The sequence below is a fragment of the Schistocerca serialis genome, chromosome 8 (genome assembly GCF_023864345.2).
Source record: "Schistocerca serialis cubense isolate TAMUIC-IGC-003099 chromosome 8, iqSchSeri2.2, whole genome shotgun sequence".
Lineage (NCBI taxonomy): Eukaryota > Metazoa > Arthropoda > Insecta > Orthoptera > Acrididae > Schistocerca > Schistocerca serialis.
This window is the reverse complement of record NC_064645.1, coordinates 453,218,271-453,237,978: the sequence shown is the minus strand read 5'-3', so window position 1 is coordinate 453,237,978 and position 19,708 is coordinate 453,218,271. Positions and strand designations below refer to the sequence as shown.

Genomic DNA, 19,708 nt, shown 5'->3' with positions numbered 1-19,708 from the left:
CAGTGTCGACGTACTGCGTTGCTACACTGGCTGAAAAATGGGTTGTGGATTCCAACACTGACTACTGTAAATCATGTAGCCGACAGGTGCACAGTTGCATTTCACAGTACTTTAATTTCACTGTTCACAACCTCCTGATAATATACAGTTATCAGGCCAGTGCACTATTGTTTAACTTTCGAAGCCTCATTAATAGTGTGCAGACAAACCTCCACATACTGCTACAACAGTTTACTATTGAATGTCTACAAGCAGTAAAAACCTAGCAACAAAGTTCACAGTTCTTGAAGATTAGAAAGGTACCTACGGAGCAGACACTGTCATTGTTTTTACACACGGTCTAATTGCGTAGCACTTACAGAAAAGTTGAAGCATTGTTGTTGATGTTCTAACCAACACAGGTTTCTCGACTGAAACTCAGCCACAGACTAACTGTCTCATGACTAAAATTTGGGCCCTTATATATCATCACAATAATAGGTACTGAAATTACACATTGTTCGAAGTTTAATTTACAGAAATTATAATTAAAAACTTAACTCATTAAATTAACTGAAAACATTGAAAAACTGGTTCTTTTTAACAGTTTCTTCTACTGCAAGGGTTAAGCCGTAATATTTGTTTAAATCATGAAATTAATAAATATAAGTACACAAACAATACTTTGGACAAACTGTTAATTAGTTTGGAATTAATTAAGGGCTGGCTTTGCTAACATGTTTCCAACTACAGCCAAACAGATACTTTAAGATTACTAGTATTTCGTCTTCCAAATGTTTATAATGAGTACAGAATTTATATTTGTTTATACATCAACAATAGAATTTAAGTTACAAAAAATTACTGATTTCAACCTATAACAAAAGATACTAAGTAGGAATAGTCAAAATAAAATAGAAAATCAATTACATACATAAAACTAAGCACAAAATTAGATCTGATGTTATATTCTTTAAAACTGAGGACCAACCTTTCTCTTCTATGGAAATGCAGATAATATTTACGTATGTTAATGGTAATTACTTGAAATTGAAAAACTGAATTTTAAGGAGGCAGATGGCAAAACATGAGGGGAAGTAAAAATCTCCCAGCTTGCTTCGTAATCAGTCTTTCCTTCTCATCCTGTATGGTAAGTCTGCCCTAACGCGTGGTTCTGGGTGACTTTCCCAAAATCTACCCCTTTTCTTAGACCACTCCAGTCCTTTTCCTTCATTCTTCTTCCTTCCTTTTCAACCCTTCTGCCTCAAGAAGGAGCCTCTGGCTCAAAAGATTGCCAATCACATCAGTCTTTTATGTATGTGTTCTGCTGCCACTTCATGGGAAGATTTTTTATCTATCCAATTATGTAGCTATTCACTGTGTTAGTTGAGGAACTGAGCAATTAAAAGTACAGTAGACTAATTGTGTTGTCATTTAAGTAAAGCATAAGACATTGTTTGCTTCCCTCTTCATAGTTCCTGCAGCATCCACAATTAAGCTTTGCAAATACATCAAAGAAATGTGAACTACTCCCAAACTGTGCTATTATGTGACTTAATTCAGTCCAAGATTTCAGCAACACTATCACTTTTTTTCAATTTTTCAAATGTTGAAGAAACAAAGACAGAACAACAGAAATGTGTCTTACAATGATGACAAGAAAGGCACCATAAAAATCAATGATAAACCAGAATCAGATAAAATCTTGGGGATCAGAGGTACAGAAATCAGAAATATAACAAGCTGTTCTTTTTTCTGAACCAGCATGAAAATTATTTTTTTCCCTTATCAACTACATTTCAATAGCGAATTGAACAATCATTTTAGTCATATATCACAGATTTCTTGTAAGCTTTATATTTATAATACAAACAAACTGAAACAATTTTTCAAATGTTCCTTCCTGTATTACCAACTACACATTACTTACTCCTTGTTTTTCTATAGTATCAAGTAAACTTTGGAGATGAGTATCAAATAGTTCACATCTTATTGGCATCTCTAATGAGTAAAATGGGTTTTTCAGTGCATAGTCTGAATACAGTTCATAAATTTTCTTTAGCAGGACCTCCATCCCTTGTTGTTGAGGTTCTGCTACCACCATGAATTTTACTCCTATAAAAGAAAAAAAAATTGTCAGCTTCATGAACTATATGCTAAGATACTATGTGAGGTGCAAAGTTACTGCACCTGTAAGTGTCTGAAAACAGTGGAGTTTAAAGGTATCTGCTTCCAGTACTTCAATTCCAGAACTTCTTGGCTCCGGACTTAACTGACTTGCAATTGCAAAGAGTGGATAGAACATGCTGGCCAAGAAAATTTTTTCATTGGTTGTCATTTTAGATCTTCCAAATCTCAAGTTAAGAGGAAAATTCTCTTCATTTTCTAAAACCTCAAATACATCTCTACCATCATCCAGTTGTCTCCCTGTGACTGGTATCCCATTCACTGAGATTAAGACATGTCCAACTGGAAAAAAATAACAAAAATGTAATAAATGTTGTGTCTGAAATACAGCAAATGAGAAATTTCAACAAGAATTTCCTTTTATTATTTATGAATAAATATTTATCCCTTGGAACTATATGGATCACAGCTGACATTTCCTTTCCACACAGAAACCTACAATTTTTCCCAGGTGATTAATGGTGGTTTTAAAAGTCACAAATATTTACCAACTTTTCCCATAATCATCAAACAGTTTGAAATAAGGAAAGATATATTTATTTATTTGTTAAATAAAACTTGCAAAACCTGGACTACTAGTGCCAGTAAAAAATGTCTGTTTTCAAACAAGGACGGCAGCAAAAGAAATGTGTAATGGAATAAAAAAAATGAAGTAAAAACTTGTCACCCTGACAAATACCACTCTTAAGTCCCACAACAACAGAGCAAACATTCCGAATAACAGTGGTGGTGGTGGTGGTGGTGGTGGTGGTGGTGGTGGTGTATGAGGAGGAGGAGGAGGAAAGGTTTTGTGGGGGTTACACGGTTGGGTCAGTAGTGTCCATAATAAACTGTTGAAACATGGGTTATTTAAGATTTTCAAACACTAGATAAAAATCGGAAGGGAAGTGGAAAGAGAAGTGGCTAAGTACTACATTTAGTCCTAAAAAAAGATGAGCCAGCCACATTGCAATACAATGAACTCTAAACATTTACTTTGTATCCTGCAAAATTTTAAAACAGGCTGTCATCAGCTAAAATAAAGGACAGATTTCAACTGTGTTTTCTTCTGTCCTTTCATGGTAATATAAATGGGAAATCATCAAAATGTAGCATAATGAAATGTATAAATCAGATTCACTACAAACTGGTGAGTCTTTGTCAGTGTTTCTCCTCCCCATATGAAGCCAAAATGTTGAAAATTCACAGTGATGTGCTGCAACATTTACTGGTAAGTGTCCACACTGACACGCAATGCTCAAGAATCAGTTGAATGAGGATTATGCAACTTACCACTTCATTGGGTGAATAAAATTTCCTTAAGATGCTTCCAATGAATTTGTTTGGTGTCTGCTTTTCCTATGACTACTTTAATGTGTTGTTCCACAATAGGTTGGACCAGATCAATACTGCTGCATATTTTATGGTTCTTTATATATCCAGTCACTGATCACAGACCAGTTAATCAAACAATTGGGGGGAGGGGGTCTCTGATTATTTGTGTGCAATAATGACCATTTATTTATACTTATAGCTAACAAATTGTGTACCAAACTTTGATCCTTTGAAAGTTTCCTGCATTTTATTACAATCTGGCATATAAAACAAGCTCATATACTGACAGATATCCACCAGATGATTTATAAATATCTTGAAGAGTAGCAACCCTATAACACTCCCTCACTTTCATACCTCACTATTTCAATTTGTTAAGATGACACAGAGTTCTATCAGCCAAGTAGCCCTCAACCCAATCACAAAAAGCTAGTCGAGTTCGTGTTTGATTCATAAGATGGCAAAGTATAAATTTATTAAACATAGTTTGAAAGTCAAGGAACATAGCATCAACTCAGGTGCCCAAATCTACTCTCTTCTAGATCTCACGGACAAATCGAGAGATCACAGTTTCACAAAATTGATGTTTGTGGAATTGGTTTCTGCACAGGAGGTTTTGGTCTGTGTCATAATACATGAGCATAAAATGTGTTCTAAAATACATTGCCAGTGAATTAAGTGAATTAGGTCTCCAGACATGTGCATTTGTCTCAGAACTCTTCCTGGAAACAAGAATGACTTGCATCATTTTCTAAACTTTTTTGATGCTTTTCTGTTCCAGCAACCTACAATAAAGTGCTGCTACAATGGAATACATTGCTTCTTGTCCTATATGTAGTATTATACAGAGATCACATTGAGTTCAGTAGCCTTTCCATTGTTGAGCACTTGTAGTTGAGTATTTTGTATTTACTTATCTCAATATCTGTATTCATGCCAAAATTGAAAGAAGGAACAGTAGCATGACCCTTACCTCCACCTGACAATAAAATACAAGTAAACGTTTTCACATTCAAAATGATTCTGTTGTTTCAGCTTTGTCAGGAGACAAGTGAATGACTACAAATTGCAAAGGGTTATGAAGAGCAATTGAACTCCGAACTCTGCTTGGGAAGCATTGTAAAATTACCGCATTAGAAGTAGTGTAACAGATTTTTATAATATAGTAGAGGTATAGGGTAAGAATGATACCAGACATTGCCTTTAAGGACTGCTTTAGATTTTATCACTGGAAGAACTCAAGCCACAATTGCTCCTCTCAGAGAATGTTCACTACTGTAGATGGCTGGATCATAGTAGTTGTTGACGATGATGGTGATGATTTGGGCAAAATGTTCTAACACGGTATGGGAAACTTCACCCTTGCTTGTCTGGAGAATTACATTAATCCTGAGAGCATTAATATCATACCTAGTTCCTCTCCCAGGGATACTCAGGTCATGCTATTGATAGGCTAGTGAAACTGTTTAAGCCTGCTAAGTGTATTTCTTGCTCTTTGGATTGATTGGGCTGTGATATTCTTTTTAACAGAAATTATAGAATAGTTATTCTAGTCAATTAGGAAGCTGGCTTCTCAAGTTGTGACAGTTGCAGGCCTGTGTCAGAAGTGACACAATCTACACTGGACAGTTCAATTGAAAAATACCTTTAAATACACTCAGACTTAAGTGATAATTAATCACAACTAATGCTGGGTTAAGATACAATTTAAGTTGCTTTGCCTTTGTTTGCACAGTGTGTTATGCATACGGAAACCAGATCAGTGGCTCGGAGAAGACATTTTGATTTATCAAAAGCTTTCGATACAGTATCATGTGAAACATTATAAAACAAACTGCAGTTCTACAAAGGTACAGAAAATCAGGTTGAATAAGTGAAATCTTACATAATTTACAGAATGTTTTGACAACATGAATTAGAATACTTCATGCCTCACCACATAAATGAAGCACTGAGCAACAAACAAGCATATTTAAAAGTAAACTAAGCTATTGGACAACTTCCTTTCCAGATTTAGAAAAAGCACATACACCCATTGAAAGTAGACTAAGCTATCAGATGAAGTCTCTTCCCAGATTTTTTTCTAAATCTGATGTAGGACTTTGTATGATAGCTTAGTCTGCTTTTAAATGAGCCTGTCCGCCCCTCAATGTCTCATCTGTGTGTTGAGTAGCAACCTATCCTAATTCATATTGTTATTAATCCAGAGGGCTTTTCCACTGTTTACTAGAATTTTTCGTGTTGAACTTAGTGGTATATAGTCTGGGTGACTATCCACGCATGTTGGTATTCTACATGAATCTAAGTACAAGTTCAAATTGTATTTACTATTTATATTAGGGAGTTTCTGTACAACTGATGGAACATGTGTAGCAGTATTTTTGTCATGCTGGTCTGCAGCTCAATGTGTCATCTTTATGGCAAGTAGCCATCTTTCCTTTTCATAATTATATCACTGTTTGTTTGCGTAACGGCTTTTCTTCCAGCCCACATGCCTGCTTCTTTACTTCCTGAATCCCTACTCCCCACTGTTGATGCACCATCCCTATATGCTAACATCCCTTATGGCCACAGTCTTGCTGCAACTGAACACTACCTCTCCCAGTGTCCTTCAGACTACAAACCTCATTCCTCATACATCTTACTAATTTTACCCTAACACACAACTACTTCTCCTTCGAAGGGAAGGTATACAAATGAATCCACAGCATAGCCACAGGCATCTGCATGGCACCATCCTACGGCAACCTGTTTATGGCCCATTCCTAGCCTCCGAAAACCTCGAACTCTTGACTGGTTCAGGTTCACTGACAATATCTTCATGGTATTGTAAATTTCCTGCTCCCGAAATTATCCCAGCCTTAACCTATGATAACCTACTGTCCGAATACCTTTCACTCAACAGTCTCAACTCCCCTCTGTCCTATCATCTCCTCCCAGTTCATATCGTCTTGCCCTCATTGTGAAATGCTCACTGACAATGCACCAACAGTCTTTTCCCCTCTCTGCTCCTCTTCTTTTCTGCGCCCTGTCCCCCACCCCCACTTCCTCCATCACACATAGCCTCCTGATGCTGCACCTGGCAACACTGTCCTACCACCTTTGCCCCTGCATGCTCCACCAGATGGCACTCTTCTCTCCTGCTACAAATACCCTGCTATTCCTCCCCTTTCCCTGCCCCACTCTGGACACAACAGCTGTAGTCTGGCCAGAGAGGCCGAAGGTAGTGGCCAAATGTGCCTGCATGTGTAAATGTGCGTTTGTGTTTCTTTCTTTTCTGAAGAAGGCTTTGGCTGAAAGCTCAGTGTGTAATAGTCTCTTCATTATGCCTGTCTGCAAGTCAACATGTCATCTTTCTAGTGAGTGGCAATCTATTCTTTTTATTGTTGATATTCCAATGTAGACTTTGTTTAACATGAAGCAACAATGTAAGTGCAGTAGTTTTTTCTAATGATCTCATGGCCTATGTAATAACAAGAACAGTAGAGATATTAAAATATGAAGTAGAACTAATAGCTGGTGAAATCTGTAATGCAAATTCCCTCCTCATCAGTCAAGAAAAGATGATGATGTACATATTACATGACATCAACGCATGTTAATGGAACCAGACTAAAATGCTGTCAATTTTTCCTTGTGATAATAAAGGATTTCAAACTGTCTTCATGATAAACATTACAGAAAATCTAGTATAATAAATAAGGAAGTGTATATTTGCTCTGAGGAACCTATGCCACTTTTTTACTATTACTGTGCTCAAAGTAATTTATAATGCTGTAAGTCATAAAACACACAGCAGTATACTAAGGAGCCAACAAAACTTTTTGCCAGTATTTTTAAATTGCAAAAAAAAAAAAAAAAATGCATTGAGGATAATTTGCAGCATGGCTCCCAGAACTTATTGTAGAGCTAGTTTACGAGTACTCCGAATTATACCTTTATTATTTACTGTGTCATCTGTATGTTATCCCCTTGGAGTCCTGTCACCAGCGAGTAACAGTCAGTGCCTTGTAAGTACATAACATTTGTACAAACACTCAAATCTTAGATATGAAATTCTTTCCTGGGGAACATGTGTACAAAATATACAAACAGTTTTCCAAATAAAGAAAATAGCCATATACTATCTAAAAATAGTACTTGAGTTCATTGTAAATACCTGTTCAAATCACTGAGCATTTTAACTACATCAAGCAAGTTAATCTGCCAATCAGTTAAGCACATTTAACATAACTTTGATAACTATTGCATAAATAGCTCTGTTCATGACCATAGAACAAGATCTAGACTGAACTTATATTTACTATAAAAGAATAAATATAACACTCAAAACATTTTCTAACAATATTTCAAATTGTACAATAAACTGCCTAATGAGATTAAGAATATTTTAATAAAATAAGCTCTTTCAGACACAGTTAAAAAATAGGGCTACCTGTTAAGCTCTATACAAAGAGGGTTTACTTAATGACACAGTGTAAGGGTTTGGCAAAAATATGTAACATTAGTTAAAATAATAAAGCACCTCTTCCATTTCACAACAAACTTCTTTTTTTCTTACACTTTCAGAGCCCTACATCAAAGCTCTGCAACTTATGCAACTAGATATCTTATCCTTGTTCTGAGCTCATCTCCAGTAATTATGAAGGGATATACGCACAGTTTTCATGTAAGCAAATAAGAAGTTAAGATACATAAAATGGAAAGCAAACATCATCATGGGATCCTGATGTCAACTGACAGGTGTGTACCATAATGCACTCAGCAACTGGTATTGAGAAATGAATTATCAATGTAGCACCAGCTTTTTATGTTATTAGATAATTTCTTTGCAAGAATTTATGAAACTCTCATCTTTCAATCTAATCTATACCCCAGGCTACACAACAGGGCAGTGTGTCATCACAACCTACATTACAAAAAGTAATATAGACACAAAAGAAATAATGTCAGTGTTCTGTCTGCACACATATGACATAATATGTCATATTAAGGAACAAAGCCAACATCTATTCTCAATAGGATCAGCTGACCTGTATTGTATACTAGGAGTAAAATGAATGAGGTTGAGCCATTTTAAGCAGACTAGTCATATTTTCAGGAGAGAGGAGTCTCCGAGACAACTAGTTATCCTGATTTAGGTTTTCCATGGTTTCCTACTATCAGGAAGAGTACTAGAACATTTTTCCACAGAAGTGACTTTCGAGCCCACCCCAACCCTCTTTTGTTTCACACTCTTTCACCTGTGTCAGATTTCACCATTTGCAGTGATATGCACTTTTTATAAACATCCCACGTGGGTGCCCCTGGTGCTCCGCTCACTTTGGCACCTGAAGCAGCCACTACTAATTTGGAATGTCACATACAGAATTCTTCCACCTGTGGCGCCTCTGACAATCCTCTCAGTTTTGCATCCCAAGCTGTGGCTCATGTCACTTGTGCCTTAAACCGGCCCTGCCCACGATATAAGGCTACAGCTGACTATCTGTTCCATCTGTATGTATGCAAATATCTGACTATACGAATTATAGGAAAAGATAGAGTGCTACTTACTGTAAAGAAAACACGTTAAGTTGCAGACAGGCACAATTAAAAGACACTTACACAAAAGTTTTGGTCGCAGCCTTCATCAGCAAAAGAGAAACAAACACCATTCACACACACAAGCAAGCACGCCTCATGCAATAAGTAAGTGTCTTTTAATTGCGCCCATCTCCCACGTAACATGTCTTCTTTACGGTAAGTAGCAATCTATCTTTTCCTACACTGTCGATATTCCTACCTGGAGTTTCCTTTGTTTACATTCCTTGATTTTGTCAATATGAATTGCTTTTTCTCCCTTAAATGACATTTGATAGCTACATAAAAGTTATCCACTACTACTCCACCACCACCACCACCACCACCACCACCACCACCACTACTACTACTACTACTACTAGCATCTAGGCACGACTTATGGCCTTCTTAAGGACAATTCAAAACAGGTTATATGTTTGCTATAGGAAAAAAGTATAAGAATATCTTAAAAAGAAATCAACTATTGTTTCAAAGGCTGTATGTTACAAGCATGTAAAAACAGGCTTCAAATAATTATAGAATCATTTTTTTAGAAAGTAATTTGTTCTTTATACAAGAACATAACAAAACAAACAGGCATACAGCAGGTAAAAGTTGCAGCAATTGAGTGGAATAGAAAACAGTTAAACAAAATGTATTGTAATGACTGGCCTAGAAACAACCTATGACTAATTCCCCTTTAGGGGAAAGGAAAAAGATGTTTTACTGATATTAGAAACTCTGCCAGTGTTCCCAGAATGAAGTATTCTCTTTGCAGCAGAATGTGCGCTGGTATGAATAGTAGGATAGAAGGTATTAGCAGAAGTAAAGCTGTGAGGATGAGTCACGAGTCATGCTCGGGTAGCTCAATCGGTAGAGAACTTGCCAGCGACAGGCAAAGGTCTCAACTTCAAGTCTAAGTCTAGCACACAGTTTTAATGTGCCAGGAAGTTTCATATCAGTAAATATTCTGCTGCAGAGTGAAACTTTCATTCTGGAGATGTCCCAGAGGCTGTGGCAAAGCTATATCTCTGTTAGGGTTTTTTTTAACATATCCTTAATCATTAAGAGCTTCAGATACTTCCTGGAACCAATTTCTTATTTTTCTTCCCTGTAATGGAACCTCTAGCCCCATTAACATCCAGCATATTTTAGTGAAAAAAACTTTCTCGCTCTTAAGAAAGCCACGATAGCACTTTTCTCCAGTTTGATTGTTTGCAATGCAGCATTAGAATTTCATAAATCTGCCTTTTCAATAAGTTTTTGCAAAGATCAATAGAGATTGTCCTCACAAATTGGCAGCATCATGTTGGACAGTCCACAACCAAGCCCATCAATATTTTTTCTCCCCCTCCCTCTCAAGACAGAATATGTGCCACAGTGCCCAGTAGTGGAGACAGACCAGAAATTTTATTCCTTAATGTTCTTGGAGCATTATACAATTTGCTTGCAGTAACAACTTTCATTCCCCCAAGAATAGCTTCCAGCGCATTTTTAACTCCACTGAGAGGATACTGAAATCTCTTATTTTTTGGTTGACTCCAAAACTTTGGGTTAAAAAGTGTTATATTTTCAAAATTCATGTAACAAAAATGGCTCTGAGCACTATGTGACTTAACATCTGAGGTCATCAGTCCCCTAGAACATAGAACTACTTAAACCTAACTAACCTAAGGACATCACACACATCCATGCCCGAGGCAGGATTCGAACCTGCGACCGTAGCAGTCGCGCGGCTCCGGACTGAGCGCCTAGAACCGCGAGACCACCGCAGGCGGCTAATTCATGTAACAAATTTCACTAAGTTACAAGGATAGATCAATTAATATGAGGTGCTCAGACAAGACTAATAATTAGGTCTATCTCTGTATAAAAAAAATACTGGAAACTGATTAAATATGCCTACTTAAATAAAATCAGCCTAGTTAGAAATGAAGACCAAAACTGTATTATAGATGTTGTGTCATATTTTTAAAAGTGGCCACTACAGGACACACACATCTCTACTTATGGCCAAAAGCATGGGCGTAACAGGGAACCATGACTAAAGATGGGTTTGTTAATGGCCACAGAAGTTTAATAATATGTTGTTGGGTTGTACCATACTGAACTTGTAAGAAATGAAACTATAATACTTAACCTTACCTTCCAACAGTTTGTTCTGATGTTTTATTTAAATGTGTAGAATATTAAAAACAAATTATGTGTTGCTTAAAGAAAAACTCGGTGAAACAACTTCAACACAGATATTTTCACAAAATCATGATTCTGAACAATAATAAAGGAATGCTTCTGCATCTAATTGAATAGCACATTTCATGTTGTCCATAATAAGTTATTGCAAGATTGGCTGATATTCAAAAGAAGCTTCAAAATTCACTAACTGCATCAAAGTGGCCAAAGTGAGGTAGTGGCCAAAACAGGAGCCTTGACACTACTACTACTACTACTACTACTACTACTACTACTACTACTACACAGATTGGGTGTATTTAAATGGGAACGATCATGGGTACCAAGTCATATGTGTCAAGAACAATAACCTGACCAAGTATGACATTGTAAGTTAGTTCTATATTTATTATCACTACTGTATTGACTACTGTATATGTTAACACTAGTGATGTATTGACACTTACAATGCCTGATAGTTTCTGAGGCCTCGTACGATTTACTTGGACAAATATCTTGAACAGGCTACACAAAATACCAAATAGTATTAAAGTTCTGTGATTAGGCCATAAGGATCAAATTTTACTAACCAGAAGCCATGGCCATCTTCAGAAAACAGCATCACTGAAGCTGGTATGGAGGAGCATATACACTGATCAGCCAGAGCATTATGACCACCTACCTAATAGCTAGTATGCCCATCTCTGGCAAGGATAACAGTAGCAACATGTCATGGCATGGAAGCAATGGGCCTTGGTAGGTCGCTGGAGGGAGTTGGCACCACATTTGCACACGCAGCTCACCTAATGGCCATAAATTCTGGGGAGGGGGGTAATGAGCTCTGAAGCCATGTTCAATCACATCTCAGATGTGTTGAATCAGGTTCAAATCTGGAGAGTTGGAGGGCCATCACATCAACTGGAACTCACCACTGTGTTCCTCGAACGACTCCCATCACACTCCTAGCCTTGTGATGTAGTGTATTATGTTGTAGAAAAATGCCACTGCTGTTGGGAAACATGATCGTCATGAAGCGGTGTATGCGGTCTGCAACCAGGGTATGATACTCCTTGGCCATCATGGTGTCTTCATGAACACTGGACCCATGGATGCACACAGGAATGTTTCCCATAGCATAATGGAGACACTGCCAGCTCGTCTCTGGCCCACAGTACAGGTGTTAAGGAGCTCTTCCCCTGGAAGACAATGGATTTGTGCCCTCCCATCGGTATGATGAACAAGGTATCGGGATTCATGAGATCATGCAACATTGTACCAGCATCGAGCGCCAATGGTCATGTGCCTATTTCAGTCGTAGTAGCCAATGTCGTGTTGTTAACATTGGCACATGCATGGGTCGTCGACTCCTTAGGCACATCATTAGGAGTCTTCGGTGCACTGTGAGTTCATACACACTTGTACTCTGCCCAGCATTAAAGTCTGATGTTAGTTCTGCCACAGCTCGTCACCTGTCCTGCTTTACCAGTCTGCCCTGCCTATGATGTCCAACATCTGTAATGATGGGTGGCCACATAACCCCATGCCATATGGATGTGGTTTCACCACCATGTGTTGAAGATGCTCACCACGGCACTCCTTGAACACCCAACGGGTCATGCAGTTTCCAAAATGCTCTTGCTCCAGGCCATCACAATCTGCCCTTGGTCAAAGCTCAGATAGAATGGCGCACCTTCCCCATTCATTCTACACACAGACAGCACGCTCACTGATACTACATACACTGTGTACCATGTGTGTGTGTGTGTGTGTGTGTGTGTGTGTGTGTGTGTGTGTGTGTGTGTGAGAGAGAGAGAGAGAGAGAGAGAGAGAGAGAGAGAGAGAGAGAGGCACTAGCAATCATTTCTGCTATCAACTGATCAACTGAATGGGTTTATATCAATGGCAAGTCAGTGGTCATAATATTCTGGTGGATCAGTATATTGATCACACCACTCTCCCAACTGTTATCAGATTTGCAATCTCAAAATCACTATTCATTTTAAGTTCCTCCTCAACTGATCTTCACAAGGCTGAGTTCATCTAGTTCAGGCCCTACCAGCAAATAAAAATCCTGGGCAATATTGGAAATTTAACCAGCTCCTTCAAATAGCAGCCAGATCTGCTAACTGCTCAGAAATAGGGACCATAGTGTACTTTAATTTCTCTATACTGGGTGAGGGAACATGTAAATGATATTTTGAGTTGAGAGTGAACACTAATTTCCTAAGCTAATTTTTTAAAGTCACTCCAATTACTTATTCCTTCCCTGGCACATTCTTCTAACATCCAGTATATCCAAATCAATAACACATTAAAGTGGAAACACAAGGGTTATAGTTTAATGTACCTTTGACTAATAGGTCACTAGAAATATAACAGGTATTGTTTTGGTGAGGATGAGGAGAGAAATCAGCCATGTCATTTTCAAAGGAACCAATTGCCTTAACTGATTTGGGGAAACCATGGAGTATTCAAATGTCAATGGCTCGATGCAAATTTTAACCATCATCCTAACATGAGTCTTGGCATTTTAAATAATGTTTGGTCATACACAGGTGACAAATGTACACACACTAAATGAGCAGACAAATCGATTGGCAGTGGAGTATGCCCTTGTTGGATTTGACTGCAGTCTGAAGATGTAGGACTGGGACCAAATGATTGTTTCACATATATTTTCCAGCTCCTGAAAACAAATTTTGACAACTGTTTCCCATCAGTAACAATAAAGAATCCCTTAAGTAAACTACAAAATGGAAGAAAAAAAAGGGGCAAAGGCAAGGATGGTGTACTTACAAGTTCAAACACAATGTGTGTTATTTTGCTGTTAAATGACCAAGTTAAAACAGCAGTGATGCTGAGGGAATTAGATTAGGAAATGAGAGACTTAAAGTAGTAAAGGAGTTTTGCTATTTGGGGAGCAAAATAACTGATGATGGTCGAAGTAGAGAGGATATAAAATGTAGACTGGCAATGCCAAGGAAAGCATTTCTGAAGAAGAGAAATTTTTTAACATCGAGTATAGGTTTAAGTGTCAGGAAGTCGTTTCTGAAAGTATTTGTATGGAGTGTAGCCATGTATGGAAGTGAAACATGGACGATAAATAGTTTGGACAAGAAGAGAAGGAGCTTTCGAAATATGGTGCTACAGAAGAATGCTGAAGATTAGATGGGTAGATCACATAACTAATGATGAAGTATTGAATAGAATTGGGGAGAAGAGGAGTTTGTGGCACAACTTGACTAGAAGAAGGGATCGGTTGGTAGGACATGTTTTGAGGCATCAAGGGATCACCAGTTTAGTATTAGAGGGCAGCGTGGATGGTAAAAATCGTAGAGGGAGACCAAGAGATGAATACACTAAGCAGATTCAGAAGGATGTAGGCTGCAGTACGTACTGGGAGATGAAGAAGCTTGCACAGGATAGAGTAGCATGGAGGGCTGCATCAAACCAGTCTCAGGACTGAAGACCACAACAACAACAACAAAACAGCAGCAGATGCCAGAGCCAAAGATATGATTCATTGCTCTTATCTGAAAGGTAAAGGATTCTACAGGAAGGAAGTAGAAGCAGCCAAGAAGGGTTATAATATTAAGCCAATTTCTGAAGCCTGCAACCCATGCAAAGTGGCCTGTGAGCTGGTTGGCGAACACAGAAAAAGACCTACTGCCCTATTAAATGCTTGCAGCCCTGATGGTTTTATTGGTGTTGTTGGGAGTAATGTAGCTGAAGTACCAGACTTGGAAATTGATATTACAAGCAGTATCAGCATTAGTAATAGTTGTATCTTGACCAGGAGGAAGAAAGTGCTTCCAGAGGACATAGTGAAAACTGTGAAAGGTTTTAAACACTGTATTAGCATAGATATATGCGGCATATCGTGTGCTGAAACTACAATGAATAACCAACTGTTGCTTCATTTCAAAGACTACAACCTCTCACTGAATAACCAACAGGGATTTTAGAAGAGGGAAATCTACGTTTACTACAATGCTTGATGTAACAACAAAAATAATGGAAGCAGTTGAAGAAAAGAACTGCACGGCACTAATTCTTTTGATCTAAATTAGTCATTCTATTGCATTTCTCATAAGACACTGTTGCAAAAATTACAATCCTATGGTATAAAGGGTGTGGTTTTTGAGGCTAAGTCATCTTACCTAAAATACAGGCAGCAAAGTGCTCACATCCAGGGAGTGATGTCTTATGAAATGGCACTTGACGGTGTACTGCAGACTCCATACTTGGCCCTGTGCTCTTTTTAATATTTGTCAATGACTAATGCTGTGGTGGTCATACCCTGCTCTTTGCAGATGATACACCATTAATAACTAAGGACACACAAATTCAGCAGAGACACTAAAGGATTTTTAATTTATTTAGGCCTATCTGTTTTTATTTATTTATTCACTTTTTAAGTAGCCAAAAAGTTGATCAAATCAAACAAAATGAACTTAAATGAAGATACAACCCAGAAAATATTATGCAGCGTTGTCGACTGTGGACGCATAGCAAATGTTAGTGGTGTCAAACTCCTGGCAATCACAGCTGATGTGGACCGAACACAATGAACATATGTGTTCTAAGCTCTTGAGTAATTTATCTCCTCAGGTAGCTCAAATATGTGATAACAGGAAGGTGCGCTGTTCCACAGCCATATCATTGGGGAGACACTACCGGAAGTAAAAACATATTGCTCCTACAAAAGAAAGCTGTAAGAATAATATCTTCAAGCATGTAATTTGACCACTGTAGATCCACTTTCAAGCAGCTAAGAACAATTACAATATTTAGCCTGAATGTATTCGACTCTGTTGCCTATGTAAAAGAAAATCAAGGCTCCTGCAAGACAAGACATTCACAACTATGACACATCTGATATGGCTGCCATTGATATTCCAAGTTGTCACATGAAGTGAGACACTGGACAGTTTTCCCCACAGCAGTCCTGAAGATGTTCGACCACCTACCACTGGATGTTAAAACGTTGCCACTTAGGACGTTCAGAGCTAGAATCATGCCTATGCTGTAAGAATAATATCTTCAAGCAACAGCCACTACATTCTGTAAATGGATTCTTCCCTATAAGTTGAACTGTTGACTGGTCAACATCATATCACCACATTTGTAACCACAAACTAGAAACATTAAAGACATGTACAGAGTTGTTTGTTTTGTTTACAAACACAGTTTATAAAATCAGTATTGCGTAAAGTTTTTTGCCTGTTATCTTAGTTTTAGTAGTGGTTTTAATATATAGTCGGTAAGATAGGACGTAATCTGGCAGGGCATGGCCAACGAACGATGCTTACTTAGTAACAATAATAATAGTTTAATGTAGCAGTTCAAACTAGAAGTAATTAAAACTAATGTGTGGTTTACTCAGACGCCACAAGCAGTAGAATAATTGGTCTGGGGAGGTACTTTTGACTTTGTGATAAACGTGGGCGAGTAATTGTTAGTGAAATCAGATGTATTTATAATAAATAATGCAATGAAAAAGAATTCGTATAGTAATGTTCCAGACTAAACGTGCAAATTCAAATGAATGCTGGTAGCGGTAAATGTGAAGAGATTGGCACACGATAGACTAGCATGCAGATCTAATCAAACCAGTCTTCGAACTGAAGACAAGTACGAAAATACCCCTTCAAAAATGTTATTTCAACGTAAGGTAACTCTCAGGTAGTTCCTCTGTGGTTCAACCCAGAATCTTGCATTGTGTTGACACTTAAAAACTTACCCATTATACCATCCCTCTGACCAAAAACAACTACTATCTTTTTATTTTCATATATAAGCTTAATATCCAAGGGATAACTGAACGTTTTTTCTGTCTCAATTTTTGGTACATTGTGATCATGATTAAATATCAGACCACCAGACTTCGATACGATGTAAACACCGTACACAACCATAATGCATCACAAACCAGACAACTGGACAAGGTTATTGTGGCAGCTGCTCCTCCCCTGACATCAGATTCTGTGTCGATCTATCGTTTCATTATCATTTAATGGAGACGACGAAATATTAACATAACTGATCTTTATTTTCTCGTTTAGCATTTAAAACCAGAATGGTTTCTCCACTAAAGAATAATGACAAAGCAAGCCCTTCCCCCGACATGTAGCCATGCGCTTCGTATCGAGAATCGATCGTGATTTGTTATTGCAATGATATTTTCTGAATGTTGTAGTTGAGTTTGTTTGAATGTGACTCGCGGAATATACAAAATGGAACATTTTTATGTAAGTCATTTTAGTTATTACAGGAGTTCGAGTAACAGAATACTTTATGAATGGCCCCGTTTTCTTGCACATTTCCCAGAAACTGTTAAAAGTGTTACAAAGGTGCAAAATCTTGCTGCCCGATGTACTTTGTTGCCTTGGATTGCAAGAACTTACTTTGCAGTGTTGAGTGACACTGTTCTAACGACGCATCTTCTTTTAGGGCATAATGTATGCTGTTTTCCGCGGGTGTATAGATAGCATAAAAGGCACTGTAGGAATATTTATTCTGGATAAGCAGATAAAAGAAAAGGCATCTCAGAGTACACCCAAGAAGGACGCTACGCCCAGGAGAAGGGATTCCTCTAGAAAAGATGAAACATCGAAAGTGTCTTCCAAAGAGCCAGAGTAAGCACTGTATTTAATTTATCCACATGCAACACTGTTGGCAGTCAAATACTATTATGTTTGCTTTCTAAAACATTCTAATTTCCAGGACAGTTTCCGTGTTATCTCGGGCACTACAGTGTTGTGCACTAAATGGTGTTGTGTTTTTATTCAGTATATTTCTTTTTGAATGTGGGGTGCTGCCTTTTTTGAGATTCTTCTTGTCCATACTCTTCGGCCATTCACCAGACACAGAAAATACTGTCTGGTCATGGATACATCCAATACTCACTTGGACGTTCAGCACCATGTGGGTGTTGCCTCTTTTCTTGCTAAGCAAGATTGTAAATAGCTTGTGGTTTCAGGTGAGCATCATAAAATATTTGTACAATTTTATGTGCCATTAGTAATTCATGTATGAGAAATGAAATGAATTCTCATCAGTATGCCCTCCAGTATGTAACAGTAAGTTTAACAGCTTAGAATCATACTCTCAAATATATATCCATATTTACTACTAGTCCAGGAAAGAAATTTTGGGAGCCTATTAGAATGTCAGTGATTGTACTTCATATGAAAATAAATAAAAAAAACAAAAACAGACCAAATCATACGTAAGCTTCATTCTACTGGGAGAAACAAGTTTTGGTGATGGGTTCCTAAGCTTCTCTGAACACTAGCCCTCGTGTGGTGTGTAATCTTGGTATGATGGTTATTACAATCAAAACCAGTTATTGGTAAAAGTTACATATTGTGACCCAACCCTTGCAGTTTTCAATATGGCATGGATGTGAACATTAGGCTTTGCAAGCAGCCAGTTTGCTACCACAACAAGATTTTCAGTTTTGGGAAGGGGGTATCCGATACCCCACTTTGACACTCTTGTAATTATTTATTTTGTTTCAAAATACAGCAGTTATATATAAGCTACAGATAAAAAGAAATTGCAAAAATTATGAAGAGTTGTTCTATATGACACAAAATAATGTCTGGATTTCTGTAAGACAGGCAAATGAGTTACAAACCCTCTGAAAATAGCACACTATTTGCTGCAACATGGTTGAGTGCAAGAAAAATGAATCACGTGCTGTTTGGCATCGGGCATAATTCCTATACAAATTCTACAGCCTTTTTTGCAAGTGTAGAAGCCAAGAGCTATCATATCAAAAATACTGGCATTACAGAAGCGTCACATTCCACCCGTTTGCTTTGACCCGTGACATCATCAGTATGGTGGAAATGGCTAGTTCCAGCGCATACAATATGGCAATCATGACATCCCTACATACACATGGCAACAAATGCAAACAAAAATAAAAATGACAGTAATGTCTCGCTTCAAAAATGAAATGTAACAAACGGGACAACCACAGAAAATTGGGGGCTTAGGTTGGGGACAAGCTAAATATGCAACAATAAAGAAACGCCGCATCATCCTAAAACAAACAATATAAAATTCAATTATAACATTTTGTTTAGAATTCTCCAAAAATAGTGCATCTCTACTGTTTATTACATACTCGTCCCTATATGCTCCCAGCACTTTACCGTCCCCCATCTCTAATCTGCTATCCTTCTCCCTCCCCGCCCCAGCCTCCTCCTTGTCCCCACCACTCAAAATCTGAATCCTCACAGTGGCCAGTAGAAACATATTTTTGAGATTTTGCATTTACTACTTAATGGTTTTGGAATCTGAACCATGCCATCACATACAAAGACTTTCAAGTGCCTTAGGTCCAGTATTTTCCCAGTCCATACTTCTTAAGATTTGTGTTTCTCACAGCTTTGATAGGTAATGTGGTAATTAAATACATCACAGTTGACACTGCCTCTGCTCAGAAACTGTTAGGTAGCTCAGTCAGCATCACTCAGCATACTTC

The 19,708-nt window shown here is 37.9% G+C and overlaps 2 protein-coding genes across 3 annotated transcripts in view; one reads left to right on the top strand and one right to left on the bottom strand.

Annotated features, from left to right (window-relative positions):
* Positions 1-94: 94 nt before the first annotated feature.
* On the bottom strand, positions 95-17,240 carry LOC126416803 (trafficking protein particle complex subunit 4). Its single transcript, XM_050084674.1, has 3 exons — positions 16,955-17,240; positions 2,170-2,448; positions 95-2,094 (listed from the first exon to the last, which is right to left on the bottom strand). Exons 1-3 carry the CDS (start codon positions 17,127-17,129, stop codon positions 1,895-1,897), a joined length of 654 nt encoding a protein of 217 aa, XP_049940631.1. The 5' UTR covers positions 17,130-17,240; the 3' UTR covers positions 95-1,894.
* A 63-nt stretch (positions 17,241-17,303) lies between these two features.
* LOC126416802 (etoposide-induced protein 2.4 homolog) overlaps positions 17,304-19,708 on the top strand; it is a 38,705-nt gene continuing 36,300 nt past the window's right edge. Inside the window, exons 1-3 of one of the 2 annotated variants that reach the window (XM_050084673.1) lie at positions 17,304-17,462; positions 17,665-17,849; positions 17,938-18,193. In XM_050084673.1, the coding sequence (XP_049940630.1) occupies positions 17,448-17,462; positions 17,665-17,849; positions 17,938-18,193 (456 nt within the window). In that variant the 5' untranslated portion in view covers positions 17,304-17,447. Of the gene's footprint in view, positions 17,565-17,664; positions 17,850-17,937; positions 18,194-19,708 lie in introns of both variants that reach the window. The other variant, XM_050084672.1, reaches the window with a different exon arrangement.

Coding starts and splice junctions, on each gene's coding strand:
- LOC126416803 (XM_050084674.1), bottom strand. CDS start 17,129: ATGGTTGTGTACGGTGTTTACATCGTATCGAAGTCTGGTGGTCTGATA. Junction 2,449..16,954: donor TCAGAGGGATGGTATAATGG/GTAAGTTTTTAA, acceptor ATTTTTTTCCAG/TTGGACATGTCTTAATCTCA. Junction 2,095..2,169: donor CTGTTTTCAGACACTTACAG/GTGCAGTAACTT, acceptor TTTCTTTTATAG/GAGTAAAATTCATGGTGGTA.